This window comes from Chelonoidis abingdonii, chromosome 6 (assembly GCF_003597395.2).
Source record: "Chelonoidis abingdonii isolate Lonesome George chromosome 6, CheloAbing_2.0, whole genome shotgun sequence".
NCBI lineage: Eukaryota > Metazoa > Chordata > Testudines > Testudinidae > Chelonoidis > Chelonoidis abingdonii.
In genome coordinates, this window is record NC_133774.1 from 2,001,755 (window position 1) to 2,024,015 (window position 22,261).

At 50.0% G+C, this 22,261-nt stretch overlaps 1 protein-coding gene across 1 annotated transcript in view; it reads right to left on the reverse strand.

Moving 5' to 3' along the window:
• Window positions 1-707: 707 nt before the first annotated feature.
• The window catches only part of LOC116820472 (phospholipid-transporting ATPase ID-like), a 119,415-nt gene continuing 97,861 nt past the window's right edge, over window positions 708-22,261 (reverse strand). Inside the window, exons 23-28 of the mRNA XM_032772957.2 lie at window positions 21,245-21,468; window positions 12,931-13,014; window positions 11,024-11,269; window positions 7,557-7,695; window positions 5,215-5,345; window positions 708-3,401 (exon numbers count right to left, since the gene is read on the reverse strand). Coding sequence (XP_032628848.1) covers window positions 3,186-3,401; window positions 5,215-5,345; window positions 7,557-7,695; window positions 11,024-11,269; window positions 12,931-13,014; window positions 21,245-21,468 — 1,040 coding nt within the window. The 3' untranslated portion in view covers window positions 708-3,185. The remainder of the gene's footprint in view (window positions 3,402-5,214; window positions 5,346-7,556; window positions 7,696-11,023; window positions 11,270-12,930; window positions 13,015-21,244; window positions 21,469-22,261) is intronic.

The window sequence follows — 22,261 nt, forward strand, 5'->3', positions numbered from 1 at the left end:
CCTATGACCCTCCCCTTCAACCCCTGCCCTGACCCCCCATCACCTCCCCCAACTGCCCCCATGGTGCCCCACCCCCATCACCTACTCATAACCCTCCCCACTCAGCTCCCCCATCACCTCCTCCCCAGCTGTAGCATGACCATAGGTCCTGTTTGGTCAGGACAGTGCTGGACGTTCCAGCTTTTTTGGCACAAATGGCGTTTGTCTGATTGTCAGTTGGGCAGAGCAAACAGGACACATGCCCAGTTGTGCCAAAAAAGGGGGGCACACCCCCTACGGGGGCATGGAGAAACATCTGGGGGGCGAGTGGCAATGCCAGGCCACAGGGCAGGCTGGCAGCCCAGGGGGTGGGGAAAAAGATTGGGCAGGCCAGCCCCGGGTAGTGTCCCGTTTCCCTTTGGGAAATATAGTTACTCTGCCCAACTGCCTTCATGACCCAACCCTCCCCATCCCTGCTCTGACCACCCATCAATCCCTCTCCCAACTACCCTGCATAACCCCCCCTCCAACCCACTGTCACCCCCTCCCCGCTCCACTTTCCTCCAGAGCTGGTCTGGGTTGTTTGTGAGTCACGGTACTGGCTTAGATGGCTCACTAGTCTGATGCAATCTGGCTCTCCCTGTGTTCCCACTCCTGAGACCCATGCAGTGAATACCGTACATGCACCTGCTCACGCCCCAAGGCTCAAGGAACAGATTATACACACATTATTCATCCCACTGGCCACTATTTATATTAAAAAGTATTTTACAAACCAAGGAGAGATGCTTGTGGAACGCCAGGGCCAATTTCAAGACATTAAAAACATACATTGGTCTTGTCAAACTGCTGAAGTATTTGCAGTTGGAACAAGTTCACTAAGTGGATCATCCCTTGCATGTCTTATGCAGCATTTGTAAGTCCTGCTTCGGCCCGCGGCCAAGGAGGGTGTATTGTGTGCAAACCGTCTCAGAGCTGTGTCTGGGGTCCAGAGCTTCCCTGGTTCCTTCGCAGTTGGCCTCTTTCCTTCTCAGCACTGCAGCCCATAGCATCCCACACTAGTGCCAGCCTGGCAGGCTGAGCCTTCTGGGATGTCAGTTTAACAATCTAAACTCTCCCCTTCAGTACCCTGGGGAGGCCAACGTCGTGAGCCATTATCCGAATCAGCGTGCTGAGGTGAGCCACAAGCCAGAGAGAGGTGGTGAGCAGTGACGGCCCTGCTCTGTTTGATTCGCCCCAGTGCACTGCATTGCTCGGTGCTGCAACTGTCTCCGTGCAGCACACATCACTGTGGGGTAGGGTATGTTCCTTTCCCCTGCCGTGGAAGGGTAAACCCAGCCCCATGTCCGAAAGCCAGTCCTGTGGTTTATAACAACCCCCCAGAGCCCCACTGTCTCTACTGGTGCTAAGCGCAGAGGAGAGCCATGTCCAGAAAATAAAGCCCTTCGTTAGAGGAGTATAAACAATTCCATGCAGTCACTGTTAAAACAAGGAGCTCTAAGGAGACTAGTTCGAGTGGAAACATCACCGGCCTGTCGCAGTAACACATCCCTTCTGCCAGTGCCTTGGGGATTCCACACAGAACCCTGTTACCGCTAACGTGCAATATACAGGAACCCCAGCCCAAGCAGGCACCGAAACTAGGCCTACAACCCTCTGTAAGCACATGGCTGAGGAACTAACAGGGGGTTGCTTTGTCCTGCAGGCAAGAGAGCTCCGTTCCGATGGGTTAGTAACACTGATGGGCCTGATTCTCCACTCCAGCATGCTGGCCTTACACCAGGGTAACTCCCCCGAAGCACTGGAGTGACAGACTGGAGAACCAGGCCCAGTGGCTCAGCAGCTGCAAGACTCCAGCCGTTTCTAGTCTGCCCAATGCCCTTGCTGGTGGTCTCACAGAGCTCTCTGACCTCACACACGTCAGCTGTCTGATGGATTTGCCTTCCAACCAAAAACAAAAGAGCAGGCAAAACCATTTGGTTCAGGAAACTGCAGAGATAATCTAGGGACTTTTCTTCTAACCTTCACCCACATTGCTCAGGAGGTGAGGGAGAGAGAGAAACAGAACAAGGGGGCTGGGCAGTCAGAGGTAAGGGTGAAAACTGCACCCTCCCATCGACCCTGTGCAGCACATGGAGGTTCCATTTCTGCCATCTAAGGCTCTCATTCAGTTCCACTGAAGTCCATGGGAGCTGGGCGTTTGGCTGGGTCTGCTTGGAAAGCCACCTGCTGATGGAGGTTCCCTTGTGAGACTGAGCCATGACCCGAGGGACCCGCAGGGAGGGATTTCCCAGCTTCACTTTAACTGAGCAGCTCTAGCATTTGTGGAGTTCAGGAACTGAGTGTTTTGGTGCTTTTCTGTTATAAGTCTAGAAGAAATTGCTGGTGCCTGGCTGCAAAACCTGAGAACCATGACATTTCCCAGCAGGGTGGCTCTGCAGCGCAGCTCCAGGGCAGGGCAGTGCGATTGCAGGTCCCTTTCCCTAGCTGTTGCCTAGAGAGCTGACCCCTGACGTACAGCATCTCCCAAAGGCAGGGGCTGCACTTGGGGCACTGGCCGTAGGCTAGGACAGAGTCACCCCCCAGCTCGGCAGGTCATTTCCCACCTCACACTCTCCAAACACCCATGTACATTATGGACAAATGGCCGCACAATGACTTAGATTGCAAAGATTCGGGTGCTGGGGTTCGAGGCACTGGGCCCGTCACTCTTAGGGTCAGTGGAGTTGTCCCCAGGATGAATACAGCTCTGAATGCTTCATGGCATAGTTCATGGCAGAAACAAGCCTTGTGAATGGGATGAGCTTATACAGCTCTGTCCTCCCTTCACCCTGATGCCGTGGTGCTCGGAAGTACAGGGTTGAGGGGATGAAGCAGGGGCATCACGGATAATCTTGGTGCATGGAGCGGGCGTTCCCCTGCACGTTCTCTCTCTCAGACCACAGAGGGATGGTGGGGGGGTTTGGTCTGCTCCACGCTTGCCCCTCTCAACTCCACAAATTTAAGAACTTGGACTCATCCTGTTCTTTCCTCCCTGGGAGCAGCATGTGCCCTTTGGAGCAGGAGCTGGAGTTAGAGTGAGCACCTGAGTGGAAAGAGAAGGCCTGAGTCCTCCTTGGAGTAGCTGACAGGGCAGTCCTGGGCAAGTGCGGGCTGGGACGCTGTGCAGAGCACAGTTTCCTTTCTGGCTGCCCTGGTTCTTGCATTCACTTGTGTTTGTTTTTCTCACTATTGGGTGAAAACGTCCCTGTTGTGGTGAAAGGCAGTTTAGGCCGCATGTTTCTCCCAGACATAATGAGTGCGCCGAAGCCATGCTGATGGGAGAAGGCGTAGCCGGAGCGACGGGTGCTGGTACGGCGCAAGCGTGTCTTGGGCAAGGGAGGCGGCGGCCGCTTCTTGGCCTCTCTGATCTTGCGTAGGACCTGAAATCAGAAAACATCCTGCTCAGCAGGTGGGAGAGACAGCTGGGCTTGGAACGTCCTTCTGCTCAGGACACATTCCACAACTCTGCTGCTTCGCAGGCAGAAGCAGGTACCTGCAGAGGCTTTAGCTGGCATGAAGGCAGTAACCAGGCAGTGTACAAACTTCCTAGCAGCCCCTTGCTCCTACATGGCAGGGCTATCAAATATCAGAGCCAGACTGGCTATAGACACAGGGCCCGTGTGAGCACAACAAAGCTGGAGCTCTGGCTGGGGCAGCAGTGGCAGGGTCTTGAGAAATGCTGACCCCCTGCACCTCCTGACCTCTCTCAGGGTCAGGCTTTATCTAGGTCCCAGCTTGGCAGCCAGCTGGGACCCCTCCCCAGTCAGAACAGCCTCTCAGCAGGCAGCTCATGTCCTATGTGGAGAGCCAGGCCCAAGCCATAGCCTGGAGCTGGGATTCTGAGCTCCCCTGCCTAGGACAGGGCACTGATTGGAGAGCCTGGGCCAGGCCCGTGTCCAATACTGTAGTTCAATAAACTAGTAAACCCACAAACACCGGTCAGTCCATCCGAAGCAGCAAGAGCCAGCTAAGCTCTGCAGGGAGGTTTGAATGGGCAGGGAGGGATAGCTCAGTGGTTTGAGCATTGGCCTGCTAAACCCAGAGGTGTGAGTTCAGTCCTTGAGGGGGCCATTTAGGGGTCTGGGGGAAAAAATCTGCCAGGGGATTGGTCCCGCTTTGAGCAGGGGGTTGGACTAGATTCCTCCTGAGGTCCCTTCCAACCCTGAGATTCTATGAATGTGTCCTCCAGGACGGCACCTCTTCTGTCTCTCTAGCTGATGGTTTTCTGTGAAACTATCACCCTAGTCCTTAGCAGCAGAGAATCGAGCTGAGTCACCGCCCCTTCCCACAGGGCCTCTGGGGAGCTTGGCCGGGACCAAGGGCACGATCAAGTGGTATGGCCTTGCTCAAGGATGTTGTGCCTTAATGCTGGTAGAAGAGAAAGACTGGGGCACAGCATCATCTAGCAAACTGCTCCGGTCAGCAGTTAAGCAGAGCATCACCTGCAGCCTTGTTGGAGAGGTTCTCCTCTCCAGGAGAGTCCTTCACACTACTGTGCCATGGTCAGCGTGCTCAGGGCCGCCCAGAGGATTCAGGGGGTCTGGGGCAAAGCAATTTTGGGGGCCCCTTCCATTAAAAAAGTTGCAATACTATATTTTCTTGGGGGCCCCCTCTGGGGCCAGGGGCAAATTGCCCCACTTGCACCCCCCTCTAAGTGGCCCTGAGCATGCTCTCCTCACTACTGCAGCCCTCCCCTGCCTCCCCCAAGAAGGAACAGCCCCACCTCTGCTTCCTATTCCCTGGGTGGGGAGGGCGGCTGGTTCCGGAGGAGTGTGTGAATGTTAGCAGAAGCGGAAGCAGGTCCCTTCAGCCAGCAGAACCCAAGCAGATGTGTGTGTCCGGGAGGCCGGGCCGAGGACTGCACACCTGCACTGCAGTAGCAGGGGGCTGCTCTGCTGGCTGTGAAATGCACTGCTGCTTTGTCACCAAGCCACAACACTTAAACCCTGCACCTAAAAATAGCCCTGCTTCCCCAATCCCCCAACGCCCAGATCAGTCTAATCCATGTCTCAGTAATCTCAGGCTGCAGACAGTCTGAACTGTGCCAAACCCTCCTTCCCGACCAAAGCTCCAGATGCGAGTCCGGATAGCACTCGCACACTGAGCAATCCCAGGCCCCTGGACACTGCCTGCGAAGCAGGCTGAGGGGGGCTGTGACAGCCGAGGTCGGGCTCCTGCTATGTATCCCCTTACTTTGTCACTGACAGTCGGCATTAGCTGAGACTTCAGAAACCGACCGCCAACCACCGGCAGCACACACAGGATGATGCTGAGGAAGATCGCCAGCCACACACTGGGTTGACTGAGGGTGTTTCGAGCTGTCCCTGAAAAACAAGAGCACAGTAGAAGCCATGACAGCAGCAGTAGCAGGCACTTCCATTCATGCAGATCCCAAAGCACTCTGCAAACACACTGGAATATGCAAATTATACCCAAAGATCATGTTACTCCCCAGTGACACCCAGCCCACGCGGAGCTGGGACTTGCAGTGGTTACAAGCACACAGCAGCAATAATGCACCAGTTTGAGACAGCAGGGGAAGGATAATCCAATTGCAGAGAGGGGCTAGAGAGGCAGAAACTAATGACCGGAACTGGAGTTTGCTAGATGCCAGTGTTATCAGCTTGTCACTTTATAAAAAGTCTGGGGCCCTTCAGTGACTGCCCTGGGTCAAGATCTCCTCCACAGATACCCATCCTCCAGCAGCCCCCCACCCCCAGGGCATTAGCTCTGCAGGAACGCCAAGGGAGAGCACCACCTGCTGAATCACCAGCACCGTTCCCTGAAGCACTGGGCTACCGACTTGGAGAGCAGAAGGACCTGTGGGAATCTGCACAGCCTTCTAGTTAAATTGCTGCCTGCCTCCCAGCGGTGTGTTGGGTTTGCTCAGTTTCCCTAGAGAGCCTGTAGCAGGCTACTAGGGAGGTGTCCACCCGCTGCTTGGTCAGCCCTACCTAAGCCAGGCAGAGGCAATACTTGAGCCTCTTCTATAAAAATACCAGCTCAAAGCCATTGGAACAAAGCTTGTCCCCAAGACATTCCAAGAACTTTTGGAAGTTTTTTCACCTGACTTTTCCAACAGATGCCAAGACAGTTAAAGTCTCCCCGTTGCCGTCAGGTCTTGTGTTTTGGATATTTTTGTTATTTGTTCTAGAAGTGCCACATCCACATCCTCCTGATTCGGTGGTGTATATAGACTCCCTCTCCCATGACATCATTCCTATTTCCCCTCCTTTTATCGTTACCCAGAGACTTCCGGCTGGTCTGCCTCTCACCTCCGCCTCGATCTCAGAACAAGGGTATGGATTTTTTATATATAATGCAACCTCTCCACCCTTTTTCCTGCCTGTCCTTCCTGAACAAGTTGTTCCGCTCTGTACCAACAGGCCAGTCATGAGACCTTCCCCACCAAGTTTCTAGGATGCCAACTGAGTCATACTTTAGCTAATATTTCCAGTTCATCCTGTTTCTTCCCCAGACTCCTTGCATACACGTGTCAAAATCTACGATGCTGAGCAGATTCCTCCACTGATTTTCCTCTCATTGTTCCTATGACTCTATTGTAATTTTCCATGTCGCCTCAATGTCTAGCTCTGTTACAGTCACCTTATCCTCTCCTAGGCAGCTAAGTGCAGATGGGCAGAATGGAGCTGGTGACATCTCTCATCCAAAGGACAGAGCCCGGAGGAGTTAAGGAGCTTGTGACACTGGAGTGTGTGTCAGCCAAAACGCTGACTGGAGACTGGAACCAACAAACCTCAGGGCTTCCAAAACTACAAGATGCCCCCAGCTAAGCTCTATTCATGCTGGATGCAGAGAGGTGTTGGAGCTGGTGGGATTATTTGAAGCAAATACCTTCACTGAGGCTATAGCCCCTCCTCCCGCTCACGACCTGTCCATGGACAGACTCATTCCGATGATGCTGTTCACTTGTCACACGTGCTCACAGGCACTTATGCAAAATAACGTCAGTCAGAGGGCGGCTTACAAATCTCCAGCATCCACTTGCTATTTTGATGGGTGACTGCGCACTGAAGTCCCATAGCAGAGCGTCTCTCCCTGATCGGGTGACCACACTTCCATACTTTCCGGTTCCAATACACCAGCTTGTTCACATATGAACAACATATTTGCACAGACAAACATTCCCCAAATATTTGTGGGGCCCAGACTCCACCCAGCTGAATGTTGGAGAAGAGAGATAAATAAGAGGCTGCATTAAATCCTATTCAATGGATTTATTTGGAGGAGCATTTGCAGATATGGGTATAGGACGTGTGCACATACATGGTATGCATGAGTGTGCACCGTGCACTGGTGAACGGGCACATGAACATGTGTATGCACAAGTGGGCACCAGAGAAAATGAACACGTACTGTAGTGTGGTGTAAATACCCGACAGTGACAAATAAGATCAACCGCGTGTTACTGCCACTGTGAGCACTTCCTCGGTACGTAGTGGCCGTACTTCCACCAGGTTAAGTACAGGCCACTCGGAGCCGCAGCCCTGTGCGGGAGCTGCCGCAGTGCTTACCAATGAAAGGGAAGGAGGCTGTGAAGATCAGGTACATGCCGTCACTGTACATGGTGAAGATGATGGCAAAGTAAACGGAAAGGCTGCCCCAGATGAAGAACTGGTTCACAGCTGTCCAGTAGGCAGTGTCCAACCCGATCTGAAAGGATAAATCAGTGCAGCGGAGCTCAACGGCTTTAACAATCCCACATCGAGGTGCCAAAGACAGGCAGGCAGAGAGGGCTGCTCCCCCGTGTTGTCCCCCACCCGCCAGGGTGGAACGTGTTCTGCCACCTGTCTCGTTTAGTTGGCATGTTGCTGTGGTGAGGTCCTGGCCTGAGAAGAAAGGCTGTGCGCTCCTGGCCATTCACAGGTGACAGTGCTGGCTCCCTGTGGTTACCGGGCCATCAGGAAATAGGGGGAGGAGTCAGTAAGACCCCAAAATAGGGAGAGAGCCTCAGGCTGTGGAGCTGAGAAGAACACCATTTTTTGCAGCCATTTCACCCGTCTTATCAGCACTGCTTCACCCTGACCCAACCCGAGTTTCAGCAAGGCACTGGCTAAGCTTTGCCAGCCTGGTCCAATGAGACCAGAGACATGTCAGGTGGGAAGGGACCTGGAGAGGTCCGCTAGTCGAGCCCCCTGCACTCAGGGCAGGGTTCAGTATTTTCTAGACTGTCCCTGAGAGGTGTTTGTCCAGCCTGCCTTTACAGTGACAGAGATTCTACAACCTCCCTGGGCAATTTATTGCAGTGTTTAATCACCCTGACAGTTAGGAAGAATCCTAGATGGGGGGGCTCTAGCTTTTTTGCTGTCCTGTCATAAACAGATAGTTAAGGGTTAATGTCTCTTTTACCTGTAAAGGGTTAAGAAGCTCAGGGAACCTGGCTGACACCTGACCAGAGGACCAATAGGGGGACAAGATACTTTCAAATCTTGGTGGGGGAAAGCCTTTTGTTTGTGCTCTTTGTTTTGGGGGTTGTTCGCTCTTGGGACTAAGAGGGACCAGACGTCCATCCAGGCTCTCCAAATCTTTCTGAATCAGTCTCTCATGTTTCAGACTTGTAGGTAATTAGCCAGGCAAGGCGTGTTAGTCTTATTTTTGTTTCCTCAACTTGTAAATGTTTCTTTTTGCTAGAAGGATTTTATCTCTGTTTGCTGTAACTTTGAACCTAAGGCTGGAGCGGGGGGGGGGCGGGGGCGGCTGGTCTATAGGAATCTGATTACCCTGTAAAGCATTTTCCATGCTGATTTTATAGAGATACTTTTTACCTTTTCTTTCTTTAATTAAAAGCTTCCTTTTTAAGAACCTGATTGATTTTTCCTTGTTTTAAGATCCAAGGGGATTGGATTTGGACTCACCAGGGATTGGTGGGGGAAAGGAAGGGGTTAGTTTATTTCCCCTTGTGTTAAGATCCAAGGGGATTGGATCTGGACTCCCCAGGGATTGGTGGGGGGAAAGGAGGAGGATGGTAAATTTCTCCTTGTTTTAAGATCCAAGGGGTTTGGATCTGTGTTCACCAGGGAATTGGTGAAGTCCCTCAAGGCAACCCAGGGAGGGGACGAAGTTTTGGGGGAACAGAGAGTGCCCCAGACACTGGAATTCTGGGTGGTGGCAGTATACCAGAGCTAAGCTAGTAATTAGGCTTAGAAGTGTCCACGCAGGTCCTCACATCTGTACCCTAAAGTTCAGAGTGGGGAACGAAACCTTGACACGCCCCAAGCACAGCAGTCAGGCAGCCTTCGGCATCTTGCCTGCGGGAGGTCCCCTGTCCCGTGGATTTGGAGGTTTGCCTGCGGGAGGTCCATTAGGCCTGCAGCTTCAGCATACCCGGCACCATATTGCTGCGGAATCCACGGGACCGGCGGACCTCCTGCAGGCAAGCTGCCAAAGGCAGCCTGATGGCCGCCCTCACAAGGACTGGTAGGGCACACCCCGCGGCTTGCCGCCCCAGACATGCGCTTGGTATGCTGGTGCCTGGAGCCGCCGCTGATCCTAGAACCACAGGACTGGAAGGGACTCAAGGGTCATCCAGTCAAAACGTTTCCTAATGTCCAACCTAAATCCCCCTTACTGCAATTTAAGCTCATTGCTTCCTGTCCGGTTCTCCGTGGATAAGGAGAACAATCACCCCCCTCTTTAAAGCAACTTTTTACATACCTGAAGTCTGTTATGTCCCCCCTCAGTCTTGTCTTCTCCAGACTAAACAAACTCAGTGTTTTTAATCTTCCCTCACAGCTCATGTTTTCTAAACTGTTAATCCTTTCTGTTGCTCGTCTCTGGACTCTCTCCTGTTTGGCTACATATTTCGCCAAGTGCAGTGCTCAGAACTGGACACGAGACTCCAGCTGAGGCTGTTTATCAGCGCAGAGCACAGCGGAAGAATTACTTCTCATGTCATGTTTACAACACTCCTGCTGATACATCCCAGAACGACGTTTGGGTTTTTTGTAACACCATTACACTGCTGACTGATATTTCGTTTGTGATCCACTTTTACCCCGCAGAGCCCTTTCCACAGGGCTCCTTCCTAGGCAGTCATTGCCCATTCTGTATGTGTGCAACTGATTGTTCCTTCCAAGTCTTTGCATTTGTCCTAATTTAATTTCATCCTATTTATTTCAGACCATTTCTCTAGTTTGCCCAGATCATTTTGAATTCTAAACCTGTCCTCCAAAGCACTTCCAGCCCCTCCCAGCTTGGCATCGTCCACAAACTTTATAAGTGAACTCTAGTGCCATTATCCAGATCATGTATGAAGATATCAGACAGAAACGGAACCACGACAGATCCCTGTGGGACCCCACTCAATATGTCCTTCCAGTTTGATCGTGAACCATTGATAAATATTCTCTGAATACAATTTTCCAACCAGTTGTGCATTTAGCTGGTTAAATTCAATAAAGTAAGTTCATCTAGGCTGTGTGTCCCTAGTTTGCTCATGAGAAGGTCACGTGAGACAGTATCAAAAACCTTACTAAAGTCAAGATACATCACATCTACTTCTTCCCCCCCCCCCCCCCCCCCAATCCATGGGACTTGTTTCCACATCCACAGACTGTAGAGGTGAAGGTCATCCACCCAGTGCAGACACCACTGCCGTGTAAACAGACAGTTGATACACAACTGTGTGCCTCATTCCCATCTGTAAAATGGGGACCAGAATCCTCCTCCTCTCCCACCCCAGTCTGTGTTGTCCACCTGAGCTGTAAACTCCTCCACACAGGAGCTGTCCCTCACTACAGCCCCTGTACTGAAAAGACTTCCACAGGAACAGTGCCACTGAAGAACTGAGCAACTCACATGTGTCCAGTTAAATCTTTGCAGGGTTGGCGCCTGAGCATACATACAGCACCTAACACAATCCAGTTGGGGCTTGAGCGTATGTGCAGCACTAACACAATCGGTCTCAATCCCAGCTGGGGCATCCAGGCACTACCGTAATAAAATAAATAAGTAAATAATAATGCCAACAGTGATGCATTACTTGCACAGAGACCACGATCAGCAGGCAGGTCTGGGCCATCAGTGCGAAGGACTGGTAGTCAGCAATGGCTTTCCCATCGCTTCTCACGGTGTCGTACATGGCCCCATAGGGGATGAAGAAGAGAATGAGGGAGCTGTAGATCCCGTGCAGCACACACTTGACAAATTCGATCTTGTTGAAGTAGAGATTCTGCTGCCCAGGTTCATAGAGGTGAGGGAACTGCATACTCCAGCGGTCATCCACGTCCTGGGAACAGAGGGGAGAGGCTGGCAGCCCAGTGACACGGACCCCCCCGGGACACCACTCAGCCCCAGCACACCACTCAGCCATGCTGCCCAACAGGTCACATCACCAGAGCACTCGGGCGTGTTCTCCAAGGTGGGTTTTACCTTCCCAGTGCTGATGAGAAGGATAAATGGGGGTCGCACGCCTTACGAGGCACGCTCCAGCTCAACGTCCACGACTGTCTGACGTGGAGCCCTGAGCCTGTGAGCCACTGGACATCTCTCAAGTTCCCACATGTTTAGCCTCTGCAATGCAGGTAGGGCCAGGCTGATATATTGCTGGGGCAAAGACAGCAATGGAATGCAGCTCTGAAGGACTGAGACAAGTGCTCCGTAGGAAATGCTCCACAGAAAGGGGTCAGCATAGAGGGCCTGGCCTGGAGACCCCCATGAGCACTGGCTGTGGCCATCACACCAGATGGTGATTAAGGGGATTGTGAGCATTAACCCATCTCTTTGGTCTGCAGAGGCCTGGTCCATATGTAGTATTGAGAACATGAGGGCCATGAGGCCCCAGGGCAGGGAGTTGGGGCTCAGGGGTTTTCCAGGTGAAGAAAAAAAGGCACTAGGCGGAGAGGGGAAGAGGGAGCATGTTAAAGGCAGAGTCGGAGATCAAGGGCAAGGAGGGGAGGGGAAATCTGTGCATTCTCCAGGAAGTCAGACTAGCTGAGCACAGTGGTCTCTTCTGGCCTTGGAACTGATGAATGAATCTTTCTTGGGTTTGACTTGGTGCTGTCTTAGCTGGAGGGGGTGGAGCAGGGGCAATAGCCTATGGGTAGCTTTAGTCAAGTTCAAGGTGAACAGGACTCAGGATGTTCTTGATAGTGCAAATGAGTCACACTAGAAAATACTCAGAGTCTGTGATATAAGAACATAAAAACAGCCAGACTGGGTCAGACCAAAGGTCCACCTAGCCCAGTATTCCGTCTGCTGACAGTGACTGGTGCCAGGTGCTTAGAGGGAATGAACATGACAGGGGAGTTTCGATCAGAGCCGTAACAACGAATTTTTGCGCTCGAGGCGAGGGCTGGCTCCAGGCTCTTCGGCGGCGGGTCCCTGAGTCCCTCTCAGAGGGAAGGACCTGCCACCGAATTGCTGCTGCTGCTTCATTCGTTCATTTGTCCCTGGCCAAAATTCCCCACCCCAATGTTACATGTGCAGTTGTTAGTCACCAGCCTTCACCCCAGAGGCAGTTGCATGTACGTGATTGTAAAGTGCTTACAAATACTGGTTATCGGGCCAAATCTTGAAGCCATTCTTAATCTTAGTCAAGGAAGATTAAGGACTGATTCAAGCTTCGGGTCCAGGCCCAGCAGGATGTGAATATTTTCCCATTAGGCCAGGGTTGCAGAGGGCACCTTTTCCATTATTGTCGCTAACAGTACAACCCAGAGGGCTCCACCCTTGCTCAAACCAGGGCCATCCATGCAAGATAAGACAGAATCGGCTCCCACACACCTCAGGACTGTGCTCTGCGCTCTACTCATGGCAGGGAAATTGCTGCAGTTTCTAGCACAGGTTTTATTCACCTACTTCCTGTCCAGAAGGGATCACAGAACTGAGCCAAAGAATCCATGAATAACTCCCCTAGAAGTGAGTCTGGGTATTCACAGTAAACAGTACCTGGTCAAAGAGGCTCATTCCTAGCACCGGGAGGGAGGTATACACCAGATTGTAGAGGGTGATGAACCACTGATCATACACAGTCTAGAAGAGAGTAGAGAGGTCAGTTAGCAAAGGGAAGCCTCTATTGATCTGTAACGGCAACCAATGACCCCGCCCCTCTGTCAGTCTTTCACATCTTCATTCACAGAAGGTGCCATTCGCCCAGAGCAGAGGACCGGCCTAAGGGCCATGCCCGGGACACTGAGCTCCCGCCAAGCCTGGCAGAAAGGGCACAAACTGTCGCAAAACAATTCCTTTGCTGTTCACGTTTCAAAATTCAATCTGTGACACAAACAGCCTCTCTCCAGGCTGCTGCAGGCGACTGAAAAGTAAATGGCACCTGCTGGCCTTGGCCCAGCATCGAGAAACTGCTGGGCAGTTCTGGAATATTGAGCCAAAATCATGCAGCTTCCTTTAAAAGAACAAATAAATAAATAAAATGCCCCAAAAATGTACACTGAAGAAAATATATAATACATATAATTAAACACAAACAATCTGAAGTACAGAACTCCCTGGGCTCTCCCGTTTTCAGATGATGATGATTATTTATTATGTTTATTATGAGTCACACCAGGACTGGGTCCTGCTCGTGCTAGGCACGTTACAAACACAGAGCGGACAGGCTCTGCCCCGGAGAGCTTGCAATCTAAGCAATGAGTTAACACCCCTCCCAATGCAGACAGGCTGATCACTCTAGTTCTAGCTGCATGAAAACGAGGAAGGAGTGCATGTAACAGTTGTAACTTCGAACAAGGCTGTTTGAACAGACCTATCAGGTTCACAAAGTCACAGACACCGGGCTCTTTATTGGTTAAACCCCAGTGATGTGAATCAGTTAGAGACTCCCACACCTGTATCTGCACGAGGGGAACACATTCATGCTACAACAGACTGAGCCCTGATAATGCTTTGGGGATGGGCAGGAAGAAGGGATTTGAGTGCCATGCCCCCGTCACTGCAGGATTTGGCCCTTTCTTGGTGGCATTTAGCCGTGTTTAGTGACTGGGGCAGTGCAGAATGTGTCATGAATGGGGGAAGTGAAATTACATTTTGTTTTTAAAAAATTTTGGACTGAGTTCAACCTGATGCAAATTCAATCCCCCAAAGCAGACACTTCTCAAAACCAGGATTTCTCTTATCAGAGAAATGCTGTCAGGCCCAGGACTGTGATGATACTATCAGGAACCAGGGAAATGCTACGGCTTTAGGGACAGCGCAACTGTACATTAATTGTTCTGAACTTCTACAAGTTACATAAGAACATAAGAACGGCCATGCTGGGTCAGACCAAGAGTCCATCTAGCCCAGTACGATGTCTTCTCACAGTGCCCAGTGTCAGGTGTCCCAGAGGGAATGAATAGAACAGGGAATCATCATGTGATCCATCCCCTGTTGCCCATTCCCAGCTTCTGGCAAACAGAGACTAGGGACACCATCCCTGCCCATCCAGGCTAATAGCCATTGATGGATCGATCCTCCATGAATTTATCTAGTTCTTTTTTGAACCCTGTTATAGTCTTGACCTTCACAACATCCTCAGGCAAGGAGTTCCAGAGGTTGACTGTGCATTGTGTGAAAAAATACTTCCTTTTGTTTGTTTTAAACCTGCTGCCTATTAACTTCATCAGGTGACCCCTGGTTCTTGTGTTATGAGAAGGAGTAAATAACACTTCCTTATTTATTTTCTCCACACCAGTCACGATTTTATAAACGTCTCTATCATATTCCCTTAGTCATCTCTTTCCCAAGCTGAAAAGTCCCTGTGTTATTAATCGCTCCTCATACAGAAGCTGTTCCATACCCCTAATCATTTTTGTAGCTCTTCTGTACCTTTTCCAATGCCAATATATATTTTTTGAGATGGGGTGACCACATCTGCACACAGTGTTCAAGGTGTGGATGGACTACGGATTTATATAGGGGCATTACGATAGTTTCTGTCTTGTTACCTGTCCTTTTCCTAAAGATTCCCAACATTCTGTTCACTTTTTTAAATTCCACTGCACCTTGAGCAGACATTTTCAGAGAACTCTCCACAAGGACTTCAAGATCTCTTTCTTCAGTGGTAACAGCTATTTAGACACCATCATTTCATAGAATATCAGGGTTGGAAGGTGTGACGAACTGGGACTGTTCCTAATGTTTGCTCTGAATACTGTGTTGGTGCCTCAGTGTCCCCTAGGCAGTTCTTAAGTATCTTGGTGGTGGGATAAGGGTGTGTGATTGCTACAGAGGAAGGGGCCAGTGCCCCTAACTGCCACGCACTCTGCCTCCTAGCAACTGATGGCCTGGGCCCCTCCTCTGCAAGGGTTGCCAGCTGAAGTGTTTGAGACAAAGGGATCAGGTGACTCGCTGCCGGGAAAGGAGCTGAGCAGAGAGGAGGGGCTGGAGGGAGGTTAGTCTGGAGCTGCCTGGGACTAGGAGTGAAGTGCAGACCTAGGGGTCTGGCTCACTGCCCCCAGAATGGACCCGGCCGAGGGTCTGTTCGCTGTATCTACAAGCTCTGTTTTAGACCCTGTTCCTGTCATCGAATAAACCTCTGTTTTGCTGGCTGAGAGTCACGTCTGACTGCAAAGTGGGGGTGCAGAACCCTGTGGCTTCCCCAGGACCCCACCTGGGTGGCTCGCTGTGGGAAGCCCACGGGGGGCAGAGGATGCTGAATGCTCCAAGGAGAGACCAGGAGGTGAAGACGTGTGAGCTTCTGCCCTGAACAAGTCTGCTCCAAGGGAGAGGAGGCTCCCCAAGTCCTGACTGGCTTAGTGGGGAGCAGTTCCAGAGCATCGCCCGGTGACTCCTGACAGAAGAAGACCTCAGGAGGTCATCTAGTCCAAGCCCTGCTCAAGCAGGACCAACCCCAACTAAATCATCCAGCCAGGCTTGTCAAGCCTGACCTTAAAACCTTAAGGAAGGAGATTCCACCACCCCCTAGAGAACCCATTCAGTGTTCACCACCCTCTGAGTGAAATAGTGTTTCCTAATATCCAACCTAGACCTCCCCCACCGCAACTTGAGACAATTGTCTTTGTTCTGTCATCTCACCACTGAGAACAGCTGAGCTCCACCCTCTTTGGAACCCATTTCAGGTAGTTGAAAGCAGCTATCAAATCCCCCCTCATTCTTCTCTTCTGCAGATTGAAACAATCCACTTCCCTCAGCATCTCCTTTATAAGTCATGTGCTCCAGCCTCCTAATCATTTTTGTTGCCCTCCGCTGCGACTCCTTCCAATTTTCCCGCGTCCTTCTGTAGTGTGGGCCCAAAACTGGACACAGGCCTTCAGATGAGGCCTCACCAATGTCGAAGAAAGGGGAATGATCACATCCCGCCATCTGCTGGCAATGCCCTACTACTATACTGCCCCAAATGCATTAGCCTCTCTGGCAACAAGGGCACACTGCGACTCATATGCAGCTTCTTCATCACTGTAATTCCCTAGGTCTTTTTCTGCAGAACTGCTGCCTAGCCACTCGGTCCCTAGTCTGTATCAGTGGAGATCAATATGAAATTGAAAGGTGGATAAAGAACTGGTTAAAGGGAGACTACAACGGGTCGTACTGAAAGGTGAATGTCAGGCTGGAAGGAGTTACTAGTGGAGTTCCTCAGGGATCGGTTTGGGGACCAATCTTATTTAAGCTTTTATTACTGATTTTGGCACAAAAAGTGGAATGTGCTATAAAGTTTGCGGATGACACACAGCTGGGGGTATTGCTAACACAGAGAACGACCGGGATATCATACAGAAGATCTAGATGACCTTGTAAACTGGAATAATAGTAATAGGATGAAATTTAATAGCGAAAAGTGCAAGGTCATGTATTTAAGATAATAACAAGATTATTGTTTATAGCTGGGGAGGCATCAGTTGGAAGTACAGAGGAGAAAGACCTCGGAGTATTGGTTGATCACAGATGACTTATTAGCCGTCAATGTGATATGGCCATGAAAAAAGCTATGCTGTCTTGGATGCATCAGACGAGATATTTCCAGTAGAGATAAGAGGTTAGTATCGTTATACAAGGCACTGGTGAGACCTCATCTGGAATACTGTGTGCAGTTCTGGTCTCCCATGTTTAAGAAGGATGAATCAAACTGAACAGGTTCAGAGACGGCTACTAGATGATCCAAGGAATGGAAACCTTCTTTGAAAGGAGACTCAAAGAGCTTGGCTTGTAGCCTGGCCAAAAGAAGGCTGAGGGAGATGTGATTGCTCTCTATAAATATATCAGAGGGATAAATCTCAGGGGGGAAGAGGAATTATTTAAGCTCAGTACCAAAGTGACACAAGAACTCATGGATATAAACTGTCTATCAGGAAGTTTAGACTTGAAGATTGATGAAGGTTCTCTAATCATCAGAGGAGTGAAGTCCTGGAACAGCCTTCCAAGGGGTAGTAGTGTGCAAAAACGTATCTGGCTTCAAGACAATCTTATAAGTTTATGGAGGGATGCTAGATGGGATAGCCTAATTTTGGCAATTAACTCGTCTTTGACTATAGCGAAAATATGCCAATGGCTTGTGATGGGATGTTAGATGGGGTGGGATCTGAGTTACTACAGAGAATTCTTTCCTGGGTGTCTGGCTGGTGAGTCTTGCCCACATGCTCAGGGTTTAGCTGATCACCATATTTGGGGTTGGGAAGGAATTTTCCTCCAGGGCAGATTGGCTGAAGCCTGGGGGCGGGGTTCGCCTTCCTCTGCAGCATGGGGCACGAGTCACTTGCTGGAAGGTTCTCTCCCCCTTGAAGTTTTTAAACCACAATTTGAGGAATTCAATGGCTCAGACGCAGATTTGACACAGGAGTGGGGTGGGTGAGATTCTGTGGCCTGCATTGTGCACGAGGTCAGACTAGATGATCATAATGGTTCCTTCTGACCTTAAAGTCTATGAGTCTATGATTCTTCCATCCTAACTGCAGGACTCTGCACTTGTCCTTGTTGAACCTCATCAGATTTCTTTTGGTCCAATCCTTGTATAGTTGGGTTATGTTTTCCAATGTACATTACTTTGCATTTATCAACACTGAATTTCACCTGCCATTTTGTTGCCAAGTCACCTAGTTTTGACAGATCCTTTTGTAACTCTTTGCAGTCTACTTTGGACTTAACGATCTTGAGTAATTTTGTACCTTCTGCAGATTTCATCACCCCACTGTTTATCCCTTTCTTCAGATCTTTTATGAATATATTGAACAGCACTGGTCCCAGTTCAGATCCCTCAGGGACACCACTATTTACCTTTCTCCATTCTGAAAACTGACTATGTATTCCTAGTATCAGAGGGGTAGCCATGTCAGTCTGGATCTGTAAAAGCAGCAGAGAATCCTGTGGCACCTTATAGACTAACATCTGTTTTGGAGCATGAGCTTTAGTGGTGAATACCCACTTTGTCGGATGCATATTCTTACTCTGTTTCTTGTCTTTTAGCCAGCTAGTGATCGATGAGATGACCTCTCCTCTTATCCCATGACTGCTTACTTTGCTTAAGAGTCTTGAGTGAGGAACCTTGTGAAGGGCTTTCCAAAAATCTAAGTACCCTATATCCACTGGATCATCCTTGTCCACATGTTCATTGATCCCTTCAAAGAATTCAAATAGATTGGGGAGGCACGATTTCCCTTTACAAAAGCCCCAACAGATTGTGTTCATCTGTGTGTCTGATAATTCTATTCTTTACTATAGCTTCAACCAATTTACCTGGTACTGAAGTCAGGCTTACCGGTCAGTAATTGCCAGGATTATCTTTGCAGCCTTTTAAAAAAAAATGTGTCACATTAGATATTCTCCAGTCATTTGGTACAGAAGTGGATCTAAGTGATAGTTTGCATACCACAATTAGTAGTTTTGCAATTTCATATTTGAGTTCCTTCAGAACCCTTGGGTGATACCAGCTGGTCATTGTGACTTATTTTATTTATGAATTTGTTCAAAAACCTTCTCTAGTCACACCTCAATCTGGGGCAGTTCCTCAGATGTGTCACCTAAAAAGAACGGCCCAAGTCTGGGAATCTCCCTCACATCCTCAACCGTAAAGACTAACACAAAGAATTAATTTAGATTCTCTGCAATGGCCATATCTCCCCTGAGTGCTCCTTTAGCGCTGGTTGTTTAGCAGCTTCCTGCTTCTGATGTACCGAAAAAATTTTGGCTGTTAGTTTTTGAGTCTTTGACTAGTTGCTCTTCAAATTCTTTTTTGCCTTCCTAATTATACTTGTACCCAAGACTTGCCAGAGCTGATGCTCCTCTCTATTTTCCTCGGTAGGATTTGATTACCAATTATTAAATAATGCCTTTTTGCTTTCAATAGCTTCTTTTACTCTGTTGGTGAGCCATGATGGCACTTCTTTGGTCCTCTATGGGCTGGTCTACACTAGGGGGGTGGTGTCAATCTAATATACGCAACTTCAGCTACATGAATAGCATAGCTGAAGTCAAAGTATCTTAGATCAATTTACCTCGGGTCCTCATGGCACGGAATCGATGTCCACAGCTCCCCCGTTGACCCCGCTACCGCCTCTTGCTCCGGTGGAGTTCCGGAGTCGATGGGGAGCGCGTTCGGGGATCGATATATCGCGTCTAGATGAGACGCAATATATCGATCCCTGATAAATCAATCGCTACCCGCCAATAGGGCGGGTAGTCTGGACGTACCGTAAGTCAGGGATTCTCAAATTTCATTGTGCTGTGACCCCTTCTGACAACAAAAATTACTAAAAGACCCAGGAGCGGGAACCAAAGCCTGAGCCCACCCAAGCCTCATCGCCCTGGGTGGGGGGGCCAAATCCTGAGCCTCACAGCCTGGTGGGGTGGAGGCAAAGCTGAACCCCAAAGGCTTCAGCGAGGGGGGAAAGGAGGCTGTAACCTGAGCCCCGCCGCTCAGGGCTGAAGCCAAAGCCTGAGCCCTGCTACCCTGGGCTTCGGCCGCAGGCAGTGGAGCTCAGACTTTGGCTTCGACCCTGGGCCCCACAAGTCTAACACCAGCCCTGGCAACCCCATTAAAATGGGGTCATGACCCACGGTTTGAGAACCACTGCTCTGTTTTTTATGAGTTGGCAGCAGGGTTGTATGACAGCCATTAGGAGGCAGCAGTGATCCATCACAGGCCCCTGCAGAAGTAGCAGAAATTGCATCTGAGGCAGGTGCAGGAGCCGGCTGCATTCTGAGCCGTATATCAGAAGCGTGCTGGGAGAAATACTAACCTGCTCTCTGCTCCATTAGCAGCACACACAATAACGCTGCATTGTAGCCCCGGGGCATTTTCCTGGCCAAACATTTTCACATTATCTGCATTTCCCCTGTGCTACTGTGAAACCTGCAGGTTCCCTGGCCTGTAGCCAGCACTAAGTGCACAGGTGCAGGGGAGGTGGGTCACAGCACATGACTTTCCCGGGAGGCAGCTACAATCCACAAGAGATTTGTGCTTCAAATAATTTTGTGGCCTGTTGCTTAAACAAACAAAGGCAGCCATGGCATTGCCCAGCTCTGCCCCAGCGTCTGCTTCGGGCCCAGCCAGGTCCCTGCCTTGACACCCCTCCCCTGCCCACAATGTGAACCAGCCCGTGAGCTTCCTTCCCCCTTCTGGCAGGTTTTCCCACGTGCTTCCCTCATGAATGGAACGGCCTCCCCATCCCTGCTTCCGGATTTGCAAAACACTTGATAATTTTACATCAACATCAATTCACAAAATCCTGGTGAGCATGTGAAATTCCGTGACACCAGAGAAAAATGTCACTGGATGGCTGTGGCGTTAAGCAGGCCTTGAGCACCTCCCTTCTGTCGTCAATGGAAGCGTGCGAACGGGTGAGAACATCAGCTAGGGAAATCTACTACCAGGGCCAATGGGAAGAAGTATCCCAACCAGAAACACTGGGAATGATGACAACAGAAGAGCAATGTTTGCCCCAAGGAAGGAGCTGACTTGTCTCATCATGGCTGTATTTTGCAGAAGAAGCTACTTTTGTGCACAGGACGGAGAGTCAGGAACGCTGGGTTCCGCTGGCTCCCTGTGTGACCTCCGACAAGTCACTCAGAACCACACTGTGAACTTTATGTAGGCACTCAAAGCTGGTCCTTAGCCCTTCTATGCTTCAGTGACTCCATCAGTAAAAGGGGGTTAACTGGACTTCCCCAGAGTTCCTTACAGCGGGACGAGAAGGGGTTCGTCCGTTCTGTCTGTAAAGTGCTTTGGGCTCCTCTGCTGGAAGACGTTCGGGCAGGAAAAGGATTATTACAAGGTCTAATATACAGCGTGACAGGAACACAGAAACTGGCCCACCTGCGCAGAGAAGCCGGAGAAGAATCCATACCAGAAATGAACTAACGTGAAGGCAAAGTTCTTATAGAAGAAGTATCTGAGGAACTTGCACATGCGGATGTAGGACCATCGTCCGTGGACTAAGAGCAGGCGCTGCAGGTAACGGAACTGTGCAAAGGAAAAGTCGCTGGACAGTACAGCCTGCATCCCCTCCTGGCCACTGATCCCGATCCCAATGTGGGCAGCTGCAACAGGAGGAGAATCCAGATCAATACCAGAGCTTTGTTAGCATTGGTGTTTATCAGACCACCCACTGCATGCTGGGACATGTAGTCTTGGTGGGTCACACCTGCACTTGAGCAGAGGACATTCCTGCACAGAACACAATTGGCCCACCAGTCACACTGCAGGCTGCTGAGTAACAGATTGGTTTCCGACTACTAATTTATGTATTTCCAACAGGTGAGTTCATTTATGTGCTAATGACAATGAATCTTTTCCTTGACTGTCAATGTTTTCCATCAGCACAAACTCACTTTATCATATTGCCATTGCTAGAAAATGAGCTTTGAGATGTGTTTAAATGCAGTGAGTGTGCATGGTCGCTCCCATTCTCCCAGGTGCATAATATGCTTCTATACACTAAGAACACAAGAACGGCCATACTGGGTCCGACCAACAGCCCATCTAGTACAAACCAGCCTGAGTTGTCTTACAGCCTGTGGGCAGTATTAGTTCAAACATTACACAGAAAAGCCTCAATAATCACTTCCATTTATCAAACAGAGACGTATGTTTAATATGACAGCTAACGATAGAGATTTAACTAATGACACTGTTCTCGATGGCTGGGGGTTGATTGGATTTGGAAATTCCTGTGGAATACTGAGTCGAGCAGAACTCTGAGCCCCCATCCTCTCGTGGTGGTGGTGTTTTCTAATGATCACTGTAACATGCTTTTCTTTACTCTTTCTTGACTGTCTGCCTGACCTATCATCTCCCTGGAAGCTCCGCACTTAGTCTTTTCTTTCTTAAAAG